Source organism: Monodon monoceros, unplaced genomic scaffold (genome assembly GCF_005190385.1).
Source record: "Monodon monoceros isolate NGI ecotype Baffin Bay Population unplaced genomic scaffold, NGI_Narwhal_1 Super_Scaffold_10, whole genome shotgun sequence".
NCBI lineage: Eukaryota > Metazoa > Chordata > Mammalia > Artiodactyla > Monodontidae > Monodon > Monodon monoceros.
In genome coordinates, this window is record NW_021703766.1 from 16,850,096 (window position 1) to 16,872,103 (window position 22,008).

The 22,008-nt window shown below is 51.4% G+C and overlaps 1 protein-coding gene across 4 annotated transcripts in view; it reads right to left on the reverse strand.

Moving 5' to 3' along the window:
* The window catches only part of WWP2 (WW domain containing E3 ubiquitin protein ligase 2), a 157,886-nt gene that overhangs the window by 1,920 nt on the left and 133,958 nt on the right, over positions 1–22,008 (reverse strand). For all 4 annotated transcript variants that reach the window (XM_029241206.1, XM_029241211.1, XM_029241219.1 and 1 more), the window contains 14 exons: positions 19,437–19,611; positions 13,078–13,132; positions 9,473–9,554; positions 8,743–8,871; positions 7,982–8,057; positions 7,628–7,699; positions 7,310–7,398; positions 5,265–5,424; positions 3,879–4,012; positions 3,468–3,608; positions 2,652–2,772; positions 2,210–2,314; positions 687–783; positions 403–475 (listed from right to left, as the gene is read on the reverse strand). In XM_029241206.1, the coding sequence (XP_029097039.1) occupies positions 403–475; positions 687–783; positions 2,210–2,314; positions 2,652–2,772; positions 3,468–3,608; positions 3,879–4,012; positions 5,265–5,424; positions 7,310–7,398; positions 7,628–7,699; positions 7,982–8,057; positions 8,743–8,871; positions 9,473–9,554; positions 13,078–13,132; positions 19,437–19,611 (1,509 nt within the window). The remainder of the gene's footprint in view (positions 1–402; positions 476–686; positions 784–2,209; positions 2,315–2,651; positions 2,773–3,467; positions 3,609–3,878; positions 4,013–5,264; positions 5,425–7,309; positions 7,399–7,627; positions 7,700–7,981; positions 8,058–8,742; positions 8,872–9,472; positions 9,555–13,077; positions 13,133–19,436; positions 19,612–22,008) is intronic.

Below are 22,008 nucleotides of genomic sequence, written 5' to 3' on the forward strand. Positions count from 1 at the left end.
ACTGTGGCTCGACCACAATGCCAGCCAGCCAGACGCCAGAACAGGGTCCCTGAAGGCTGTGCTGTGTCCCTGGACCATGAAGGGGTCAGAGGAGGCAGGGCTGCAAGGGAGATGGGGAACCACAGGCAGGGGGGACTCAGGACAGCAGCTCTTTGCTGACTGGAATAGCAGTGTTTCAGTATTTCATATCTGGTACGGCCGTCAGGGCACATAACTGCTGTCACAACTCCCAAAAGATCAGAGGCCCAGGCCCAGGCCCAGGAGCCCCTTCTCCCCAAACCCCAGAACTACACACAAGTTGCCCGGGTCAAGGCCCTGAAGCCACCTTGCCCACAGGGCTGCCCTCAGTGGCTCATCGGGTCTCAGGTTCTGGTCACCTCCCACCAAAACCAGCACACTTACCAGGTGTGGCTTCTGGGCAGCCAGGTTTCCTTGCCAACCTTGTCAATGCAAAACTTCTGTGGTCCATTGCTACCTGTTACCCAAAGAAAAACACATTGTACATAACAGGATGGTCCCTTCCTAAGGCAGGACCCTCCGACTCCACCACAGATGGTTCAGCCCCCTTCCCCTGACTTGCTTCCAGCAAGACACTAGGTCCTGCTCCCGCTTTGAGCTGTCCTCCCCCCGCTTTGAGCTGTCCTCCCCTCCACCCAAGGGTACGAGCAGGGCAAGTGAAGACATACCAATGAGTTCGGTGAATCCCCCAACAGGCAGGCGGCAGGTCCCAGTGACAAACTGCAGCAGCCGGATTCTCTTCTCATTGTCCATCTCCTTCACCACCTGGAACCCCGCAAGCCAAGGCAGAGTCAGGGCCCCCATGGCCCAGCACTTTGCCCTGACCTGTAACTCTCCAGTCAGCCAGGGCCCCTCTTTAGGGCTGAGAACATGGAGCCCAGGCTGGGTAGGAAGGTGACAGCCAGTACCTGGGAAACCCCAAAGCTGCTCTAAGAGGCTGTGCTTATAGACCGTTCCCACCAATCTATGTGACATCTCTTGGTCTCAGGGACACCCCAGGCCAGGTAGTCTCCTTTCCATTCAAGTTCCACTTCTAAAAACACACTAAGGGTCTTCCCTGGTGGCTCAGTGGTTAAGAATCCGCCTGCCAATGCAGGGGACACGGGTGCGAGCCCTGGTCTGGGAGGATGCCACATGCCATGGAGCAGCTAAGCCCGTGTGCCACAACTACTGAGTCCACACACCGTAACTCTGAAGCCCACACGCCTAGAGCCCGTGCTCCACAACAAGAGAAGCCCGCACACCACAACAAAGAGTAGCCCCCGCTCACTGCAACTAGAGAAAAGTCTGCGCGCAGCAACAAAGACCCAACGCAGCCAAAAAATAATTCATTAATGTTTAAAAATGCTAAGGATGAGACTGACTGCTTAATAGGTATGAGGTTTGTTTCTTTTTTTTTTTTTGGTTGCACTGCATGGCTTGTGGGATCTTAGTTCCCCTACCAAGGACTGAACCAGAGCCCTCATCTGGGCCCTCGGCAGTGAGAGCTCAGAGTCCTAACCACTGGACTGCCAGGGAATTCCCTGTATGAGGTTTCTTTTTAAGGGAGATGAAACGTGCTGGAATTCGATAGTGGTGATGGTTCCACAATGTTGTCAAAAGCCACTGTAAAAGCCACTGAACTGTATACCTTAAAATGCTTAAATTAACATGGTGAAGTTTTATGGTATGTGAATTTTACCTCCATAGAAAACCTATATACGCTCATTCTTTTTTATGTATGCTATACTTCAAAAGGACAACAACGACAAGACCCACTCATGTAAAGGAATCGATTCACTGTATCCAGGACATCAAGCGCTTTCAGTTTCCCTGGAGCAAGCCCAGGCTTTCCCACCCCACCTGGCTGGAAGGAGACCACGTGACCCACGAGAGCTCTCCCTCCTGCCTAAACCGCCCCCCGTCCACACACACACACACACACCAGCATTGGGAGCTGGCCCACCGCTGACACCTCCTGTCAAATGCAGTGGCCACGACCCAGCTGCAACAGCTCCTTTTGTCCCAAGGTTGGGTTTTTCATCTCCTTTTGCAAGTTGGGGGAGGTTAGGAGAGTGTCAAAGACGAGGGAGGTGATAACACAAGCGTCCTCAAGCTTGGGGTCGAATCAGGTCTCGCTTTCTGTGGGGACGGCTCAAACATCCCTGCCCAGACCCTCACCCTGACTGCAGGGACCAGACCCAGTACCCACCTGCCAGAACCACTGGATCTGCTTGCTGTTCTTGGTATAGTGCCGGTAGATAGTGTTCTTCTGCCAGTCGCTCATGTCTATCTCCTGCATGCCGCACAGCATCAGCTGTGGTGGAGAGAGGGTGTCAGGCACCCGGCGCCAGCCCTTTCCCCATGGTGCGCCGTGCCTCGTCCACTCCCTGGCAGATGAAAGCATCCCACACATCTTCAACTATTTCTGCGGGCAGTTTTAATAGTATGGGTAACACGTGGACCCCCTGCCGACAAGGGCCCAGGTGCGGGCAGGTGCGAGACCCAAGTCAACGTTATTCGCCCGCTGCCACCGTCCTGGGAGAGCGCAGGGTTTTACTGGTGAGTCGCTGTGGGTGCGCAGGCGAGGCTATCAAAGGGCAGGACAGCCCCAGGGGCAAGGGGTTCAGGGTCCCAACAACCTCAGCCCTCACCTCCAGCTCTTTCTCGTCAAAGTAGCGCAACCACTCCAGGGGGGCCACCTCGTTGAAGCCATCCAGGAAGGCCTTGGTCTGCTCTTCCACGCCTCGGGTGAAACGCCAGTCAGTCAGCAGCCTGAAACCAAGACCGGCCGTCGGAGGAGCCCGAGATGCACTGCCTAGGAGGCCACCGCCAGGGCCTGCCAGGGGGCTGCTATCGGCAGCTGAGAGTTGACCTCGGGCAGGCGGGACTCCCAGGCTGCGGCCGGCCCCAAGAGCACGGCCTTTAAAACCTCAGAGTAACCGGGCGACACTTGAATCTTTGAAATCCCCCCCTTCTGCTCCTCTCACCACTGCTGACTGAACCTCAGATGAGTGGAGGTTAAAAGACGAGACCAAGGGGCCTGAAGAAATGGGCACATTCATGCACAATCTCACGTGCGAGAGTGGGTTTAAGCGGGCAGGACACAGACACCCTGTGAGTTAGGAGGAAGAAGGGGGATGCGCCGAAGCTTTATGCCTCTTCAAAGAAATTCAGCCTTGCAGTCTTGAAGTCTACCACTCGGGAACAAAGGGCACCCGGGAGCTGGCACAGAGGGCCTCGGGCTCTGGCTGCCCCGGCTCTGCTCAGCACGTGACTGGCCATGGCAGCCATCTGAGGTCAGGGCAAAGTGAGACGTCCTTTCCATCCCTGGTGATCCAGGGGCCACGCGTGGGGGCCTGGCTGAAGAGGATGCCCCGGGATAAGAGCGGGAGACCCTTTCTCTGCAGCCAGCTGTGTCTCTGCTCCCCTTTCTCCAGGCCCCTGGCTTCCCAACGCTTGAAACTCACATGATGTACTCTTCCTTGTTCTCCTCTGTCACTCGGATGCTCTCACCACCTTCCTTCAGCTCATGGGTTGTCACCTTGCCCAGGATCTCCATGTCCTGGATGAAGTACAGCTCTAGGCCGCACTCTTCCAGATTGTTCTCTCTGGGGGCACGAGAGACCAAGAGGGAAGATGTCTGTCTTAGAAGGGTCTTCCCTCCCTCCTGCTGCGTCACTCACTTTTAGTGCCTGTGGGACGCGAGGACTCACAGGTGGCCTAGAACCCAGAAAGGCTGTCACGGGACATCTCCCTGATGCAAGGAGAGAATTCCAGAGCTGCCCTGCAGGGGGACCTAGAAGCTGTGCATCCACCCGCACTACGACCCACCCTGAGACTCCCTCTTCTCCCAGCACAGGGCGATGGAGGGGACCCACTTGATCCAGATGATAGATTTGTAGAATTCGGGGTCGATGGATTCCAGGTCTTTCAGGGTTGGTCTCTTGTTTAGCATCCGCTTGTAGAAAGGGAGGGTGAAGCCTGTATCGATGAACTTTCCATGGTACAGAGCCTGAGGAAGGAAGAGACATGGCAGAGAGATCTGGTTTTCCTAGGATGCCCCATATCACCTACTGCCCAGCTACTGCAACCTGCCCTCCTGAGCATCCGGCTGCCCCAGGGGCCTGAAGGGAAAGTCTGCAGCACTTTTGGTCCCGCCTGCAGACTTCGGAGATGAGCAGACCTGGCCGCTCATGAACCCACCTCCGGCCCACTGCCTGCCTGCCGGCTCCCTGCTCTAGCAGAGATCTGCCCCCAGGCGTACAGAGACGACTCATTCAGCACAGCTCCAGGTGGTGGCCCTGACTCACTGCTGCTCTGAGCTGGGAAGCGGAGGCAGCCAAAAATAATGCAGACGCGGCTGCTGGCGGGCCAGTGGTGAGTAATAGTCTAGGGTTTTACTGGTCTGTCCTGTCCGAGGCAGGGCCAGGCGGGTCTCTAGACCGGGGAAGAATGTGCCCACTTCCTGAGCCCAGCACCTTGGCCAAGAACTTCCAGACAAAGGGAAGGGACATATTTAGTCATGGGCTCTTGGGTCCTCCTGAGAGGGAAGCGGGGCAGACACTCACTCGGGAAGTCAGGGGAAGAAGTGAAGGAAAGCTAGCAGTGAAACCTCTCAAACTACCAAATGTGGCAGCGGGACCGTGGCCCTAATGGGCTCCCATCTCCATCCTGGTTCCTGATGTTCATGAGACACTCAACAGGACACTCAACAATATTCACACTGTACTCCTATTTCTACATAAATACAAATACCTAACTCCCCGTTCCCTACTTTGCCCTCCTCCTGACAGATGCCTCCTACATCTTGCACCAACCGGTCTACTAGGGTTCTATTCTCAGCTAGTGTAGATTCCAAATCCCCTTCCAGAAGGCCTGAGTCTCAGTCGGACATTCCCAAACGGTGCCACCCAGCTTGTGGCAACACCCAGAGACAGGCAGCAGGTGGGCTGTGTCCGTCATGCCCCAGCCCCAACGGGGCAAGTGCTGAACGTTAAGTGAAGACTTTGATCCAGGGACCCTGGGCTTTCGCTTGACAAATCCTACACAAATCAACACGAAAACCTTCTCAGCGCCCTGGGGTGGCCACTGAGAGAGCTCTGAACTATTTCCAGGACTCTCTCGCTAGCTTTTTGCATCTTTAGTGAGTAGTTCTGTAAAAGGACGAGGGTGGGGCTCAGAGAGGGGGGCGCCAGGCTGCAGTGGCTGCTGGTGGTGTACAGGGTCACCACCCTCCCTGGAGGGCTCGCGGCAGCGAATCTTACCATGGCAATGAATCTGCCAATAAAGCGGAAGTAGGTGAGGTGGTCGGGGTTGATGGAGGAGGCGGGGTTGATCTGCAGGCAGTAATTGTTCTTCCCGGCGTATTCAAATAAACAGTACATGGGGTTGAGCACCTCGTGGGACAGGAGGAAAAACCACTCTCTGTGAGAAAAGAGAGAGAAAAACGGAACTAATGGATCCTTCCCTGCACACCTGTTCTGGAGGTGCGACTCTCCTGTGCTGTCCTGTTTCGCCTAGTCTGGAGACATGCGTCCTGGGGAGACAGCCCCACTGGGATCAGCACCTGGGCTAACCTCTGTGAACAGCTGGTCAGTGAACGGGGCAGGGTCAGACCTAGTGTGAACCAGAACAACTGCACTTGATGATGATGCTCAGGAAAACCTGCGTGCCTGCATGTTGGCTCCAGGTGCTGCATTCCAGGACTTTCCATCTGTTATCCAGAGCGCCTAATGGCAAAAGAGCTCCTTGCACCCTGAGCCACTATGCACAGTTGTGTAGGCTGTGCACTGCACGACAACACGATGTTATAGTATCATAGATTTGTACATTTATCACAACAATTTTCCTGCAAATAGCAGTCGAGCTGCCTTTTTTCTGATAAAGCCAGTATATCTCGGCCATATTCCAACACAGAAGTGTCTTGACAAAGGGCATCTTTTTCTAAATCTTGCTAAAGGTGCTATATGAACAGCAGCCACGCTGCTTCCACCCTACCTGAGTAGGCAGCATAATGTGAATACAAGGTAATACGTTCCTAACTCCTTCTGCATGAAAACTCTGTAACCAATGCAGTGTCTACATTTCACTCCCCCCAGCTACCACGCAGGTATCTCACTGTCCTTGCACTTTGCCATCCCCTCACCCCAGACCCCATCAACCACACCCTTCCCCATATGTCCACACATTCATCTGAACCAATGCCCACGCCTTCGCATCTCTTTGCTCCCTAGGTACAAGCCTCAAGCCAGAATTCAGAGTCCTTTGGGGCTTGAGCTAAACCAGCAGGGGGACGTCCCAAGGGGGCCAGTCCCTGGTTGCTGGGCTGTTTGTGGCCAGGCAGACGAGGAGTCCTTCGATGCAGAGGGTGCCCCGGTATCCTGTCCGTGGTTCTACCCTGTGGTAGAACAGCATGACGTAACCTACCATAGGGTAAAACCACTGGCAGGACACAGAGAGACAGACACACACGGGGCGGGAGCCACACCACCAAGCAGAGCCTAGAGAGGAGGTCACCACGGTCACCACGGAAAAAAGAGCAATCGATCCGTGGGTGCCAACACAGAGGGCAACACCACCAGCACACAGAGGACCAGAAGCAAGTTAACCCAACACCAAGTGAGAAGACGTCCCCACACCATGAGAGGTCAGCAAGCTGAGCAGTCACCGCAGGCCAAGATGCTCCTTCTCTCTGCCGGGGCCCTTGTGCCCCATCGTCCAAGGCAACATTTTGCCAGAGTCTGTTAACTTTTGTAGGTGGGCTGGGGTAAGGGCAAGACAATGCTTTGAGCTCTTTTTAGGGTTATATCAGCTATTTTAATTTATTGACCCTGTGCACATGACACGCAGCTGAGTACTGATCAATGCCCTTTGGATTGTGACACAGCTTATACACGCCAGGTATACACCAAGACAGCCGACTTAACATGCCCCGGCTGCCTCAAGACGAAGTGAAGCCCAGGGTCGATTCTACTGGACAACCACTTAACACTGATATTTAGCTACTGACACTGGTGTAGCCGGAAATAATGACAGGTTGGTTGGTAAAGAGCCATTGTCCCGAGCCCCTCCCCCAGAAGGCCCCTAGCCTTCCCATGACCCAAAAACTAAAGGATTAATACCTAGCCCAGCAGGGGACCCCCAGACCCAGCTCCAGCGTCCCTTCGGACTGGCCACACCCCTGCCCACTCCTGAAGATGCAGGAGGGATCTGGCAACACTCTGAGCAAGAAGCAGACAGCTTTCTGGGCGTGGGCCCTGTAGCCTGGGGAAGCGGGGTGCAGCGCAGCCTTCCGGGGCTCCCAGCTCACCTGGCAATGCCTCCATAGTCCAGGCCCTCCTCGCCGCGCATGATGATGTAGAGCCGGCGGCGCAGGTCGTAGGGCTTCATGTTCATGATCTGGGGAGACAGAAGATCGTGGCCAGCCTGCCACTCTCCCTTCCATGGCAGGCTGGGGGGTGGGGGACAGGGGACTCCCAGGCCTGCTCTTCGGCAGATACCAGTCACCAAGGCCCACGCCTTGAGAACTCTACCATGTGGGCTTAACGGGCTACACGATAGAAGACAGGGTAGCGGGAGGGGACCTCCTGCCTGCCCCTGGTCTTAGACACGGTGGTTATTCTCTAACCTGTTGGAAAGAATCCTCAAAAAGTGTCTGCCTGGAAACGCTGATCTTCACATGGCTGGGGAGAGCATTTGACTGATAAGAAAAGGAAAAAACAAACCTCAAATTGGGGTCTTGGTGGTAACTATTCAGTCTGGTCACCTGTCTGTCTGAACAGGCTTCCCCATCCCCCTGGGCTTGGGGAGAGAACTTGGCTGGCTTCCTAGAGATAACGTCACAAAACTGCTTGAGGTGAGGCAAGTGACCTGCTCCCACCTAAGACACAGGCATTCCAACGCCTGCTGCTGGGCTAGAAAACTGTGCTGAAATAACTCTACAACCCCAATCTCCAGGGGAGGTCCCAGTACCAGAACTCACATGGCAGAGGAAACGGAACTGGTGATACTTCCACCGAAAACTTCGGTCATAGGCACCAGGGGAACCTTGCTTCGTCCTGGGAAGAGCAAAGATGTTCTGGAATCCATGTGATTTCTCAAAAATTAGCAACGCATCCTGTTAGTCCTAAGGAAAGCTGATGCTATGTTAATTTAAAGACGAGTTAAGTAAGGTGTAAAAGAAAGAAAGTGACTGCCATTAAGACCTTCTGAAGATTTGAAGATTAAAAAGAAAAACTAGAAATAAAGCCAGAGGGACTTCCCTCGTGGCGCAGTGGTTAAGAATCCGCCTGCCATGGCAGGGGACACGGGTTTGAGCTCTGGTCCAGGAAGATCCCACATGCCACAGAGCAACTAAGCCCGTGCGCCACAACTACTGAGCCTGCACTCCAGAGCCTGCAAGCCACAACTACTGAGCCCACGTGCCACAACTACTGAAGCCTGTGCACCTAGAGCCCGTGCTCCACAACAGAGTAGCCCCCGCTCGCCGCAACTAGAGAAAGCCCGCGTGCAGCAATGACGACCCAACGCAGCCATAAGTAAATTAATTAATTAATTAAAAAAAAAAGAAAGCCAGACCTCTTGCTTTTAGAGAAAGACCACCAGTGTTATTCTGAGTAAATAGAGTAGCCCCTTCCCTCCACATCCCCACTAGTGTGACATCAAAACTGGCCACTAGAGGGCAGTAAGAGCAGCTATACCAGGCCTGTGCTAAGAGTGATGTCACCTGTGCAAAGTCCTTACCCAGACTCAAACCCTGGGCGAGGATCCTTAAAGGTGGTGGTGCGGGTATTGTGGTCCACGAAGTAACGCACCCCCTCGCTGGTGTACTTCATCTCCCACCCTGGGGGCAGAGCTGGTTCCTGGATCATCCTGGAAACATGGGAAGAGAGGGGTTAAGGGCTGGCCTCACCTTCTGGGCCTCCATGCTAAGGAGGCTGGGGTCCCTGAAGTGCTGCTTTCTCTCTGTTTTTACCCAGGCCCTGCACAGCCCTTGAGGGTGGGCCTTGAGGAAATGTGCTTGGCAATACCCAAGTCCTGAGGATGGTTCTGCAGCAGAGAGAGGTCATCTACTGTCCTACTGTGGCAAAGAACCAGCCCTGGGTGGATGGCCGTGGCCTGAGTGGGCACCAGCAATCCCAAGGCACCCAGTACTCCATCCCAGACTAGCTTCTGGGGGGTGGGGAGTTGACAGTGTTGGGGCAGGGCTCTCAAGCCTTCTGAAATCACATGATCGGCATCCTGCACAATTGGCACAGAGACCAGCAGCACCTGCCAGCCAGGCCACTCTGTAACCATGAGGAAGGCCAACTTAAGGTGCCACTTTCAAGCTCTCACTGGGCCAACATCATATCATGAGGGTCTCAGGGCACCTGTGTGTGGCCGAAGTTCCCAGAACATCGGCAGTGGAGGACAAATGCAGTCCAAGGCCACCGGGCCAGAACTGGAGACCCCTCCCGGCCTGAGTCCTTACCCCTGGGTCCGAGGGTCCTCCCACTGGGTAGTGCGTGTGTTATGGTTCACGTAATACACCCGTCCGTTGTCCTGTCTCTTCTCTGTCAGGGGAGGAAGGAAAAGCGGACTCTCAGATTGAGACGTCTTGAGCCTATGTCCTCTCCCCTCTGGCTCCCACCTCCTGGGTGCTGGGTCTGAATTTCTACCCCTGTTCCTAACCTGTTAGAGAAGTTTAACCAGCGTGAGCCTGGTTCACTCACATCTGTCACTGGCAAAAAGGACAAAGAGAATCTTTCCCTACTGGGGAGTAGGGGAGGGATATACACATTTTCAACTCCAGATCAAACACCATCTTTGGTTGGTTGATTTGCTGGAGGCAAGGGGGCAGTGTGGCAACACGGAGGGGAGAACATGGAGAGGGGGCAGTCCAGCTGAAACCAGAGGCATAATTGCATCCAGCTGTGTGCAAAGTGGAGGCACAGTCCAGCCTCCCCAGGATCCTGGCCCCCACCCCAGTCCATCACGGCTGCTCTCTGGTTCTGCAGCCCCTCCATCCACTGGATGCAGCCGACCCAGGTGCCCCTGTCCCACAGGCAGGGTCACTGTGGGGTGGCTGCATTTTCCTTCATCCCTCTCTGATCAGCGCTCTGCACCACAGGGCCTATGTACCCCCCTGCTTAAAGGCAAAGTTTTGTTCTCAAACTCCTACATCACAGCAAAACCTCTATGTTGCACACATGCCAAGAGACCCCTGGGGTTGTGGGCACTTACAGTGCCATCCTGGTCTTATACCTAAGTGTGTGCTTCGAGATGGGGCCGTGTTTGGGGAGCTCAGACATACTTTCTATTCTCTGGACAACACTGATCCTCTTGCCCTTTTACTGGTGTACTAACAATGGCGCTGAGTTGTTTGAGGGAGAAACTCTGGGCTCCAGGGGCAAATTCAACTCCAGCTGGTGATTCTGGTCTTTAAGAGGGATTGAAAGGGGTGCCCATCAGCTCCAGGTGGATGGCAGGCAAGACTGGAGCAAGACTCCGAAACCAAGAGCGTCACCTTTCCCAGCTTAAAGTTCCTGGGCTTTCAAACCTGTTTCTGTCCTGAAAACAAGCAATGCTCATGGCCCTCCCTCTTTTACGATGACAGGGAGAAATTAAAGAAATAAAAATCATCAGTTCCAGAAGCTACAGGGAAACCAAAAGCTGAAATAGATGCAGAACTAGGGAGCCCAGCCCCCTCCCCTTGAGTAGCAGGCTGCAATGTTCACAGTATCAACCCATGGTCCTGGTCTCTGTCTGACTTACCTGGTATCTACTACTTGATGGAAATTTCAAAAACAAGAGACTTGAAAGAAAGAAAAGAAGGTGACTGGGATTGCTACAGAGCTACCATCACCTCAGAACAGCCTGTGGGACCGTCCCACAGAAGACCGGCTTCCCGACAGGGTTCTGAGGGGAAGAAGGAGCTGCTCCCAGCCCGGAAGCTCCTGCTTTGAACTAGATCCTCCCGCGTGTTCTCTCCCAAGGGCCAAAGCCGAGGCGGGTGGATCTGTCCAGCCGGGACGTGCCCTTGTTGCTGCGTGGAGGCCTTTCATGGCCCACTGGAACCACCTTGCTGCATGCAAGGTCGTAGTCTGGGAGCTGGGAAAGTCCTTAGGTGACATCTAGCTTGACCCCATTTAGGAAGAAATGGACTCGGGAGCATTCAGTCACATGCCCAGGGTCAGAGCAGCTGAGACGATGTGGATCTTAAACCTCAGATGCTCTGACCCCTGGGTCGGTGCTCAGGGAAAATGTGGGATCTCTCCTAGAGGAGCAGAAAGGGACCCAGGACTGAGCACAGGAGACTTGGCAGCAGGGTTGCACTAAATGCAACTCTCCTTTGGTTTTGCTATACTTTCTATTCAATCTTAACTCCCCCAGGGGAGATGACCCTGCCACAGCCCTGGGGAAGCTAACACAAAGCCCAAAGGATTTGATCAGGAAGGTTCCCTGGCCCTCGGCCAGATGTTCTTTTCCTCTCAGTTTCGCATCATTACAGTCTTGTGTGTTCTCCTGATCATTTGTAAACAGCACTGACTCCGACCATGGCTCCTATTCCCATCTCAAATATTTCACACCTGGCTTCTAGGAGATGTTTTTGAGACCCTATAAACTGCTCTTACTTGGTGACCACCGTTTAGCAGAACTGGTACAGAAATAAACCACTTGACTCTACAGATCCAGGAACAATTCTGGGTCCCCTGCTCTAGTTCACAGGGTCTGCCAGATAGCCTTACAGATTCTTATTTCATCGGATGAGTCTTCCCCTGCCCAGCCAGGGATCCTATGTTTGACCCTCTCACATTTGACTTGCTGTCAATCTCTGAGACAACAGTGAACAGTGACCTTTCATCGGTTCAGGGAGCCGGGTGGATCAGCTGTGTGCCTAAGGGATTACCCCGCTGAAAAGTCAAGAACTGTGTGGAGGTCTCGCTATCTGAGTTTTTCCTCTAGGAGGGCTAGGAGGCCTTTCCAAGTGCCCTGGCACGCAGTGGTAATCGACTAACTGATACCCTGCAGGGCCATAGGGGTTGATGCAACCCTGCAAATTACTACCAGGGAGTAGTTGTGTCTGTATGGAGAGATGTAGAGGATCCAGTTCAAAAGCTGCGTTTTTCCAGGTGATGCTTTTCCTATCATTGTCAGCTTCTTCGTCTTTGTTGGGGAGCACACCCCGGCCTTTTTTAATACTATCTGTGAACACCATCAAACCAGCATTCGTTGTCTTCTGCTGGCCTAACAAACAAACTAAACCTGACCCACAACAATTCCTGCAAAAACGGCCCTCTTCAGCTCCCAGGGACTCCTGTCGTACATGCTGAACAAAACCTTGACCCAGCTCAGAGCTGCAGAATGCGCTGGGTCCTGCCATCTCTCACGACCCCTTTGTGCTTGGCCACTCCTTCCCAGAATAGCCATAAGGCACACCGTCTCACCAAGTCATGGCTGTGCATCCCTCTAACTCATTATTGGCAAATCACACCAAGGACTTGGAGTTCTCCAGTGACAAGGAGAATCCAGTACGACATCATAAACTAGCAACAGTGCACTTCCATAACATCACCAGCCCTCACTCAACTCTCTTATCTGTTTCCCTCTGGCCCCTTTCACAGCCGTTATCATAAATAAAAAGGCGGCTGAAGTCAAAATCAGGCTGAAGTCCTCCAACATCTCAGCTGCAAAGAAAGGTCTGGTAAGGTGTCTAAGCAGACAGCCACGGACCTGAAACAAATGTATCTGGGAATCAGCCAGTGTCAAAATGCCTTCATCAAATAGGATGGATTCTTGAGGAGACACCTTGAAAGTCAGCACCACAACCCAACAGTCCCAAGGCTGCTGGGGGATTTCTCTCACAGGGTCACCCCCCTGCAGCTGCGGCAGGTGAGTGCTATAGGGGTGCAGGGGAACTCAGTTACTTTCCCACCTTCCAGCTCCATCACCTGCAACTTCTCCAGCTGGGTATCCCCAGAGGGTGTGCTGGAGAGAATAGAAACAGGGAACCGAGGCAGGGAAGTGAGAAGATGTGCAGGGAAAGAGGACAGAGCACAACAAAGCATCAGCACAGAAGGAGAATTCAGTACTTACCCCAGCCAGGAGGGAGGGGGCCCAGTGGGTCATGGTCAGTGGAAGCACTCGAAGACTAAACACAAGAAACACAGCAGAACACAGGAGTTAAAAAAAAAAAAAAAAAGGCCACTGCTTAAAAATAAATCAATCGGTAAAAATAAAAATGCCAAGGACTGGTTTCCACATTTTAGCACTTTGCAGAGTATACGGTGGGGACTTAGGTGGCATCTGCTCCTCTCGAAAGTCTTCAAAGAAGAAGAAAAACCAAAAATGAACCCTGCACGCTGAGGGCCCAGACGGGTTGTGGAGAGGGTGGAGTGAGGGGGAGGGAGAGGTGTGCAGAGGAAGGTGGGCCAGAACGCCCCCAGGCCAGGCCAGGAGCCCGGAGCGGGGCTGCCCGGCAAAGCGCGGCCGGCCGGTGCATCAGCCGCTCGGCTACTGCTCAAGGCGGCCAAGGCGGCTGAAATCACCACCACCTCCAACTTTCTCCAAGAACCACACACGGGAGGGGAAAAAATATCGCAGGCCTTTCCAATGAAATCATTCCCACAAACCCTGCCCACGCCCAGAGCTTCCTGGCTGGGGGCTGGGCCCTCCTCCCTCCTGGGCGCGGGGAGAGGGAGCAGCGGTGTGCGGCAGACTGAGGGCCATTCAGGCCCCGGGCCCCTCACCTCCCCCAGGAATGTTTTGCTTCCCTTCACAAAGCACCTTTCTTCTCCTCCGGCCTGAACCTGAAGTTGTTCAGTGTTCTGTGTGCGTCTGTCTGGGGAGGTGGGGCTGGGGGCGAGATGATGAGAGAGACAGAGAGAGAGAGAGAGACAAAGACAGAGAGACAGAGACAGAGAGAGAGACAGAGAGAGACAGAGAGACAGAGACAGAGACAGAGGCAGAGAGAGACAGAGACAGACAGAGACAGACAGACAGAGACAGACAGACAGAGACAGAGGCAGAGAGAGACAGAGACAGAGAGACAGAGAGACAGAGACAGAGACAGAGAGACAGAGACAGAGAGGGAGAGAGAGAAGGGGAGACAGGAGAAAGAAGGGGGAGCTGACTCCGGGCCTTCAGGGTCACTGTTTACATTAGAACCTCCACCCCCAGCCTCACTCTGCTGCGGGGTCCCTGGGGCAGGGCTGCAGTGGCCCAAGAGTTCTCACAGCCTGCGGGGAACAGGGGTGCTGTCAAAGACTCTTCACACTGAAATAAAACAAGTATTGTTCCCCGCTGGCTTGCTTTCTCTCTCTCCTTTTTTTTCCTTTCTTTCTTTTTTTTTTTTTTTGTGCCAAAGCATTTTTATTTCACTTACTAAAATTTAATTGTTACATGAGGGGGATCAAGTTCTCAATGCAGACTTCGGGCTGCCTGGCGGGCCCCGTCTGGGGGCGGTGGAGCCACACACACGGGCAGGAGGATGAATGGAGCTCAGTCTCGGCTTGAGAAAACATTGGTAGAACTCAACTGCCAACGAACCCCCTTCCACGGCCCTCCCTCCACCCCCCGCTGAAAGGACAGAGGAACTTTCTTTCTGAGGTGGCAGATACAAGTGACTCTTCCAAAGCAAGTTCCAACAAAGACATTTCAGTCTTGAAACCACAGGTTCCTTGATGGGACGGAGCCCCCTTCCAGCAGAGGGCCTCCTAACCAGGCAGAGCGAAACTGCTCGAAGGTGCGGGAAGCCGGGCTGTCCTGGATTTAGGGCATGTTGCCCTGAGCCTCGAGGGTGTGCTTACGACCGACCCCCACCACTGTTCCGATTTGTCTGAGGGCTGCTGAAAGAAAACTTCCCCAATTCACGGTGGTTATAATGGTATGTGTGTGGAGGAGAGGCGAGGTGAGGGGAGTTGGCATGTCATAAAACCCAAGCTCCTCCACCTTTTTCATAGTTAATACATAACAAGAACAGTGGGTACAAAAAACACGCGGCAACAGAAGGGAAGGAACTACCTTGTGAAACATGCACGCGCTTCAGACAATGAAGCCAAGTAGGAGGCGGCGGGTGACGTTGAGCTGGACCAGTGTCCTCGCAAAAGGGAAGGGCTACAGAAAAGGTCATTCTAAGAAATTAAAAGCAGCAGCATTTGGTGCAATTGTTTTGGCTGATTCAGGCCTTTTTTCTCCCCCACCAGAGTAAGTGGATGATCTGCAAAGCATTCAGCAGCGCTGCTGGGAAATTAGCTCCCAACTGGTACCAACAGGGCTTCAGCGGGCTTACAGTTGTCTCTTGCCTGACTCTACAAATCAACACACCAAAAGGTCTTTTTTCTGACAGGCTTCGTGACCTGCACTGAACTAGAAACAAAAAATGTTTAACGGCCCCTTTCTTAATCTTTGCCTTTTTTTTTTTTAATGTCAGAAATTAAATGTTCACACAGTGTTGGCTCTCTTTCATGAAGGTGGTTTTTTGAAAAATGTCTTTGGTATCCTCTTATTCTCAACCCTAGAGGCGGAGAGAAGAGGAGGCGGACAGGAAGGGTGAGAGACCAGAGACTGATAAACACGAGCAACACGTGAAATGGGTCAGTGGAAGCTGACGCTCATAATCATTTTACCTCTTACAGTTAAAGCAAAGCACTTGAGTATTTTGGATATTTCTTCCCTAATGTATATAGTACAACTTGAAAAATGTTTAAAGGAAGTGAACAGAAGCCAAGAAGACACAAAAAATTCAAAGCTATATATCCTGGCCAGAAAACCAAAACCCAAAAACCCCACATCTCCAGTGAGCCAACCAACTGCCCTTTCTCTCCTGCCACACCTTCCCCTGAAATGAGAGATCCCAAGTGTTACCTGGAGCATGGCTGGAAAAGCACAGAGAAAGGGGTATGGCGGGGGAGGAGACTGCGGTCAGAGAAGAGATCCTGGGATGTGCAGGTGACTCTAAGAGACAAGACAGTTTCCTCTATTATTAAGAAGAGAAAGGAATGCTGTTGAATAATTTTCCTGGTAACCGTCCCCGGGCTGGAAGAACTGGGGTGCAGGCCATGAGCCAGAGGGCTCACGTGAGTTCAAGTCCCTTAGGGACTAAAAGCATTTAGTTCCAGTAATATTTTAAGATACAAACTCAGAAATAAAGAATGTCTAGCAAACACAGCCGAGGGCAAGACAAGCTCTGGGAAGGGCAAAGAGGTTACAGTGTGGAAGGCAGGCTCCTTTTTTGTTGTTGTTTTTAAGGATGCACCCACTGGGCACAGAACAAAACCCAGGTGCTTGAGAATTTGATCCAAGGGGCTCTTTGCAGAGCAAGAAACAAGTTGTCTGTTCCTGGATAAAGCACTTTGGCGTCCATACATTAGGAGCCGCAGGATGATTTGCTTCAGTCTTGCCAACACTGGCTACACCTTTGATTATCAGGGGAGGATCAGGCAGGAGTGGCGGAGGAGTCGCCACAGAAACAGTAGTAGGCTGCAAGCAGAGTCCCGTCGCAATTACAAGAGGCACACGACTGGGCTGGGCATGCTCGGTGGACCGCAGCAGGACCACAAAACAGAGGGCAAATGGAAGCTGCAGCGGCCAAGCGCAAGTATGTGCACGATAATCACGAGTAACAACGGCACACTGGGGCGTCAGGAGAGGGAAACTTGTCAGAGATAAGGGGATGATAACAGCGAGGCCCCCCCCCCCCCCGAAAAAGGTATGCACTGAGGCAGGAAGGAATGCAGGAGACTGCCATCTGGGATTCCCTTGATTTCCCGTATTGAACTGTATTTCGTGTTCTCTGCAGGCAGCAAAGAAAAACAAGGCCTGGTTTCAGTCCAGCAGCAGCAGCAGGAGGGGGAGGGGAAGCCAATGGTATGGTATCAGCTCTTAAGTCTTCCGAGTCAAACCCTGGGCCAAGGCCAAACCCCAAAATAACTCTATGAAAGCGACTCTTCTTACTTGTAACCAGGACATGGCACCATAGCAAACAAGAGGGGTAAACCAAACCCAGAGGGGAGGGGAATCAACAGAGAGACATTGAAAGCTGACCCAAAAAAGATTCCTACCACGTTTTTCAATATGGGTCTTGTTTCAGCAACAAAAGGGAACCAGCACCTCCATCCAGAACCCTCCTGGATCCCCAGCCAAGCTGAGAAAACCATGTTAGAGGACTCAGAAAGAACATTTTCTTTTAAGTGCTGAATTTTTACTTTTAGGGGACACTCCAAGTCAAAGTTCTACCTCTACAGGCCTGAAATCATGTTGCTAAAATGAGAGAGGCAGGAGAGAGAAATGAAGGCTCCAAAAGACCGAGCAGACGTGAGCTCCAGAATCTTCCCTTTCACACACCAAACATCTGGGTCAACTGACAGAACCACAGTGCATGGGAGGGTAGGGAAAAAAAGAGTCCTTCAATGGAGTTTTCTTTTTTAATTTAAGAAGTCGGGTAAGCAGGGAGACAAAACCATGTGAGACTCCTAAAACACGTCCTTGCCTCTAAGTCAAAGGACAAAGATGCCCAGACCTTTCCAGTTTTGCAGCCAAGAAAATGGCAGGGAAAGTCTTTGGGGCCCAGCTCAAAAGAAATAATTTCTGAAATGCAGAGAAGGAACAGATTCCATCCAATTTTGAAACATGCCAGAACCGGATGCCCGGCATGTATGAAGGGGGCTGTGGAGTGGGAGGCCATATACCCAGCAGTGCTGCACCAGGTAGACCACTGGGCACGGGTTGTAGCCAGGCATCATAGCTGACCTTGGAGGCAACTCAATGTGACAAACACCAGACTTTCTGCTCATCCATACTAAGGAAACACTATATGATGAGCAATCAGCCCCCACAGACAGAAGAAGGAACAAGCCAGCCAAGGCCAATGCCACCATGCCTTCTGGGTGATGGGGTAGCTCCTGCTTTGGGCGAGCAGAGAAAGAGCTGGAAATGATGGCAAAACTGATGGTGAATGTTATTAACTGGAATTACAGGTTTTCTGAGCATTTAGAAATGGGTTGTGGGGTTAAAGTTCATTTCAAATAGAAACAATGTGAGTTAAACGTGGTGATGTCCTAGACCAGCTCAAAAAGTTTCCAACTTCCGATATACCACACCTTGTGCAGGTTCCACTGCAGGGGGAACAAAGCTTCATGTTCAAGGGGCTCTGAGAAAATGTAATCAGAGTTCCCACTTGGGAATCCCACTTCTCTCTGCCAAAGAAGCTGTGTGGCTGGGCTCCCCACCAAGCACCAGGCTGCTGGTAGGGGCTCTAATGAGACAGAGACCCAGGAAGGAAGGTTCCTAAAGGGACCCAGTATGGGAGACCATTAGACAGTTAATTTGGGACCACAACACTCTGACTTCTGGACTAGAAGGTTTAAATGTTATTCTGTAGGTAATGACCACAGAAGGTTTTGAGCCAGTGATTAATAATGTAGAGCAAAGCCCCATTCCTTAAATCTTCCACAGTGATTTTTTTTTAAAGTGACAAAACGGGGAATTCCCTGGTGGTCCAGTGGTTAGGACTCCGAGCTTCCACTGCAGGGGACCCAGGTTTGATCCCTGGTTCGGAAACTAAGATCCCACAGCTGCATGGCACGGCCAAAAAGTTAAAAAGAAAAAAAAAAAGTGACAAAATGACAGTGATATTTGAAGACTGCTCTGCTAGAAACAGGCAGGACAGATTGGAGGAGAGAGAATGACAGCAAAGAGACAATTCCAAGGCTGCCTTAATCATTCAGGTGGGAGGGACAGAGAAAAATCAGGAATCAGATAGAAGGAGGCTGATCTGGACCGGTGGTCAATACACTTTTTCTGTAAAGGGCCACAAAAATATTTTAGGCTTTATGGGCCACCTGGTCTTTGTTGTGGCTACTCAACTCTGCCATTGTAGCATGAAAGCAGCCACAGTCAATACCCACACTATGGGATGTGCTTGTGTTCCGATAAAACTTTATTTACAAAACTAGCTGTGGGCCCGTTTGGCCCAAAGGCCATAGTTTGCCCACCCCAAATCCAGACGAACTTTAAGGTCCCTCCATCCTTCAGAACCTGTCAGATAATAAACATCTAAAGAAAACCAGTAGCAGCAATAGAAAGGGAAGGATTTGGGTGACTGCTTTGATTTGAAAAGGCAAGGTATGGAAGAGGTCACAGCAATCTTCAGGTCTCAAGTCTGGGTAAATGGACTTGGATGGAGGGACCAGAAGAGAAATCCAGTCCTGGAAGAAAGATGGGGGAATTCAGTTTCAGATACACGTACTGAGTCCATAAACACAGAAGGTGGACATTGAGTCACTAAGTTAGAAACACTGGAGTTTGAGGAATTTCACTGTGATGAGTAAAATCTCCAGTGTCAGAGCACTGACATTTCTAGCCACCATTTTCCCTGCTCACCAAACAGGTCGACGGAGAATGTGCGTGGCCGCTGGGAGGCTCCCCTCCCTCGTGGCTGTCCCCCGGCCGCTCACCTGGTAGAGGAATCTTTGGCTGAAGTGCTGCATGGCGCCCTGGAGCTGGTTGCGCTGGGACTGCCACTGCTCATAGCTCCGCACGTACTCGGCCGTGGGGCGCTGCCAGGTGGTGGTCCGAGTGTTGTGGTCCACGTAGTAGAACCTGCCTCGGGGGTCTGTGCGTTTCTCCCAGCTGCAAACATCAAGCTCAGAATGAACACAGTGACCGCCTCACCCCTCCGCTCACATGCTAGAGAAATCTCAGGATGGCTGGCAAGGGGGAGGGTGAGGAAGGGTCTGGTGTGGGGTCTGGCACAGGAGTTCGGCTCCTCCGGGAAGGCACAGCCAGGTGAGCTCCAGTCACGGAAGCTTCTAGGGCTTAGATGCTCCTAGCAGACATCTGTGGTTGCCCCCACCAGCAACCCATCCCTCTTTACCAGCAGCTCCTGATTTCCATGTCAGAGATCCAAGTGGCTCTGGGGCACCTGACTGTACTCCCAACCCTGGAGTTGAAGTGTTGACTGGACCAGGAGTGGGCAAGTGACCTATGCTGAGCCCATCAGGATGAATCTCATGGCTTTTGCTAGTTATGGTGGGAAGACTATAGTCTCTCTTCTTTGCCAGATATGACTGAGAAAGTATGCAGTCCTGGGACTGGCTGACATCTTGGATCCAAGCACAATATGAAGTTGACCCAGTAGATGGCAGAGCAGAAAAATGGGGAAAAAAAGCCAGTCTCTTGGGGTTACTGATGAGCCACTGGATCATGGTTCACTTGAAACCAGGATCTACATCTAGAATTTTTAGTTACATGAGGCAGTGAATTCTCTTCATTATTCAAGCCAATTTGGATCCCAATTTTTGTTCCTTGAAACTGAAATTATCCTGATATAAGGTGCCAGTGAAAATACGTTGCATGACCACGAGAAGAAGAGTTGGTGCAAATGACAGCAGGACTCTCCACATTATCTTTTGTTGAGGAAGCAATCTTTCCAGAATTGGCCCTAAAATGTCCATGGGCAAGGCAGGGCTAGAGCAGAGAGTAAAAATCCTCAGCTGTGCTTGGTAGGTGTAACTTGATTTCCACATACACATGGAAGAAGTGATCAAAAGAAAGTAAGAAAGGGAACTCTGCAGGGTGATAGAAATATTTTACATTTTGATGGAGTGTGAGTTACATAAGTGTATGCATTTGTCAAAGCTCAGTGAACTGTATAACTAAGATCTGTTTATCTCACTGTGTGTAAATTACATTTCAATTTTCAAAAATGAATTTGAATCTAATTAAGCCTCCATATCTAACGACCAGTTTACCAGGAAAGATAAGGAATAAAGGAACATGTAACACAACACCAGGAGTCACAATCAGCCACATCCAGAATGTGAGAAATTCTACAAGACAGATGCCCAGGATCTTCAACAAATAAACAGCCAGAAAAAAACAAGAAAGGGTGGCTGAACTTATAGATTAAGAGAGACTTATGAGATCAGCCAAAAGCAATGTGTTGATCTTGAGTTTGGATCTGATTCAAACAAATCAAGTGTGAAAACATTTTTAAGACAATTGGGGAAAACGCAACACAGACTGCGTATGACATAAGTAAGGAAATATTGTTAATAGTGTTGGGTGGGATAATGGTATTTTGGTTATGTTTAGAACAAAACACTCATCTGTTAGAGGTGTATGTGATGTATTTATGGATCCAAGGATATGATGACTGGGATTTGCTTTACAATTCATTGGTCCCCTCCCCTGAAAAGTGGGAAGATCAGATAAAACAAAATATTAACTGTTAGAACCAGGCAATGGTTACAAGGGATTCATTGCTATTCTCTCAAATTTGCTGTATGCCTGAATTTTCCATTATAAATTTGAAAGGAGAAGGGGGAGAAAAGGAGTTTTAAAAAAATAAGAGAGAGATACCACTGAAGAAAACGGGGTTAACCCAATGCAAAAGGAACCCAAAATGGATTACACTGTATGATTCCAAAGTGTTGGAGGGTCTTTGTTCCCTAACTACCTTGTCATATCATCTCTGAATTCTGATCTTATCCACATGACTATGGCGCTTTGGTCTGATACTTTCCTCAGCTTTCAGGGTTAGCCTCCTAGCTGACTTTTGTTGCCACCTCTTCAACAATTCTTTCAAACTCAAAGCCTCCCTAAAAATGGCTTCTCCTCAAGTAGTTCCCAGTCCCTGTTCACAGACTGCGTCTGAATTCCGCTTGCTGGACTGCCTTGCCGTCCTGACCTGCTGTCACTTTGGATTCCACTAAACGCCATCCCTCTCGCCCCAAACCTGAGCCTTTTCCCGTCCTCCCTGCATCAGTCCTCCTCCCAGGGATAAAACAACACCATCATTCCCGACTCTTCCTTTCCTACAGATGTCAGTAAGCCACTCAGCCCGAGGGCTTCTTTTTATTTCGTCTCCCTGCCCTGGACTTTCCATTTCTACGTCCAACTGTCTCTGAACTAATCTCCTTATCCAATCCAGCCAATAAACCGCCATCAGGGTAACCCCAGCAGACTGACTCCTTATGTCAGGCTCAAGTCAAAACCTTGAATCAGTATTCAAGGCTCACAATAATC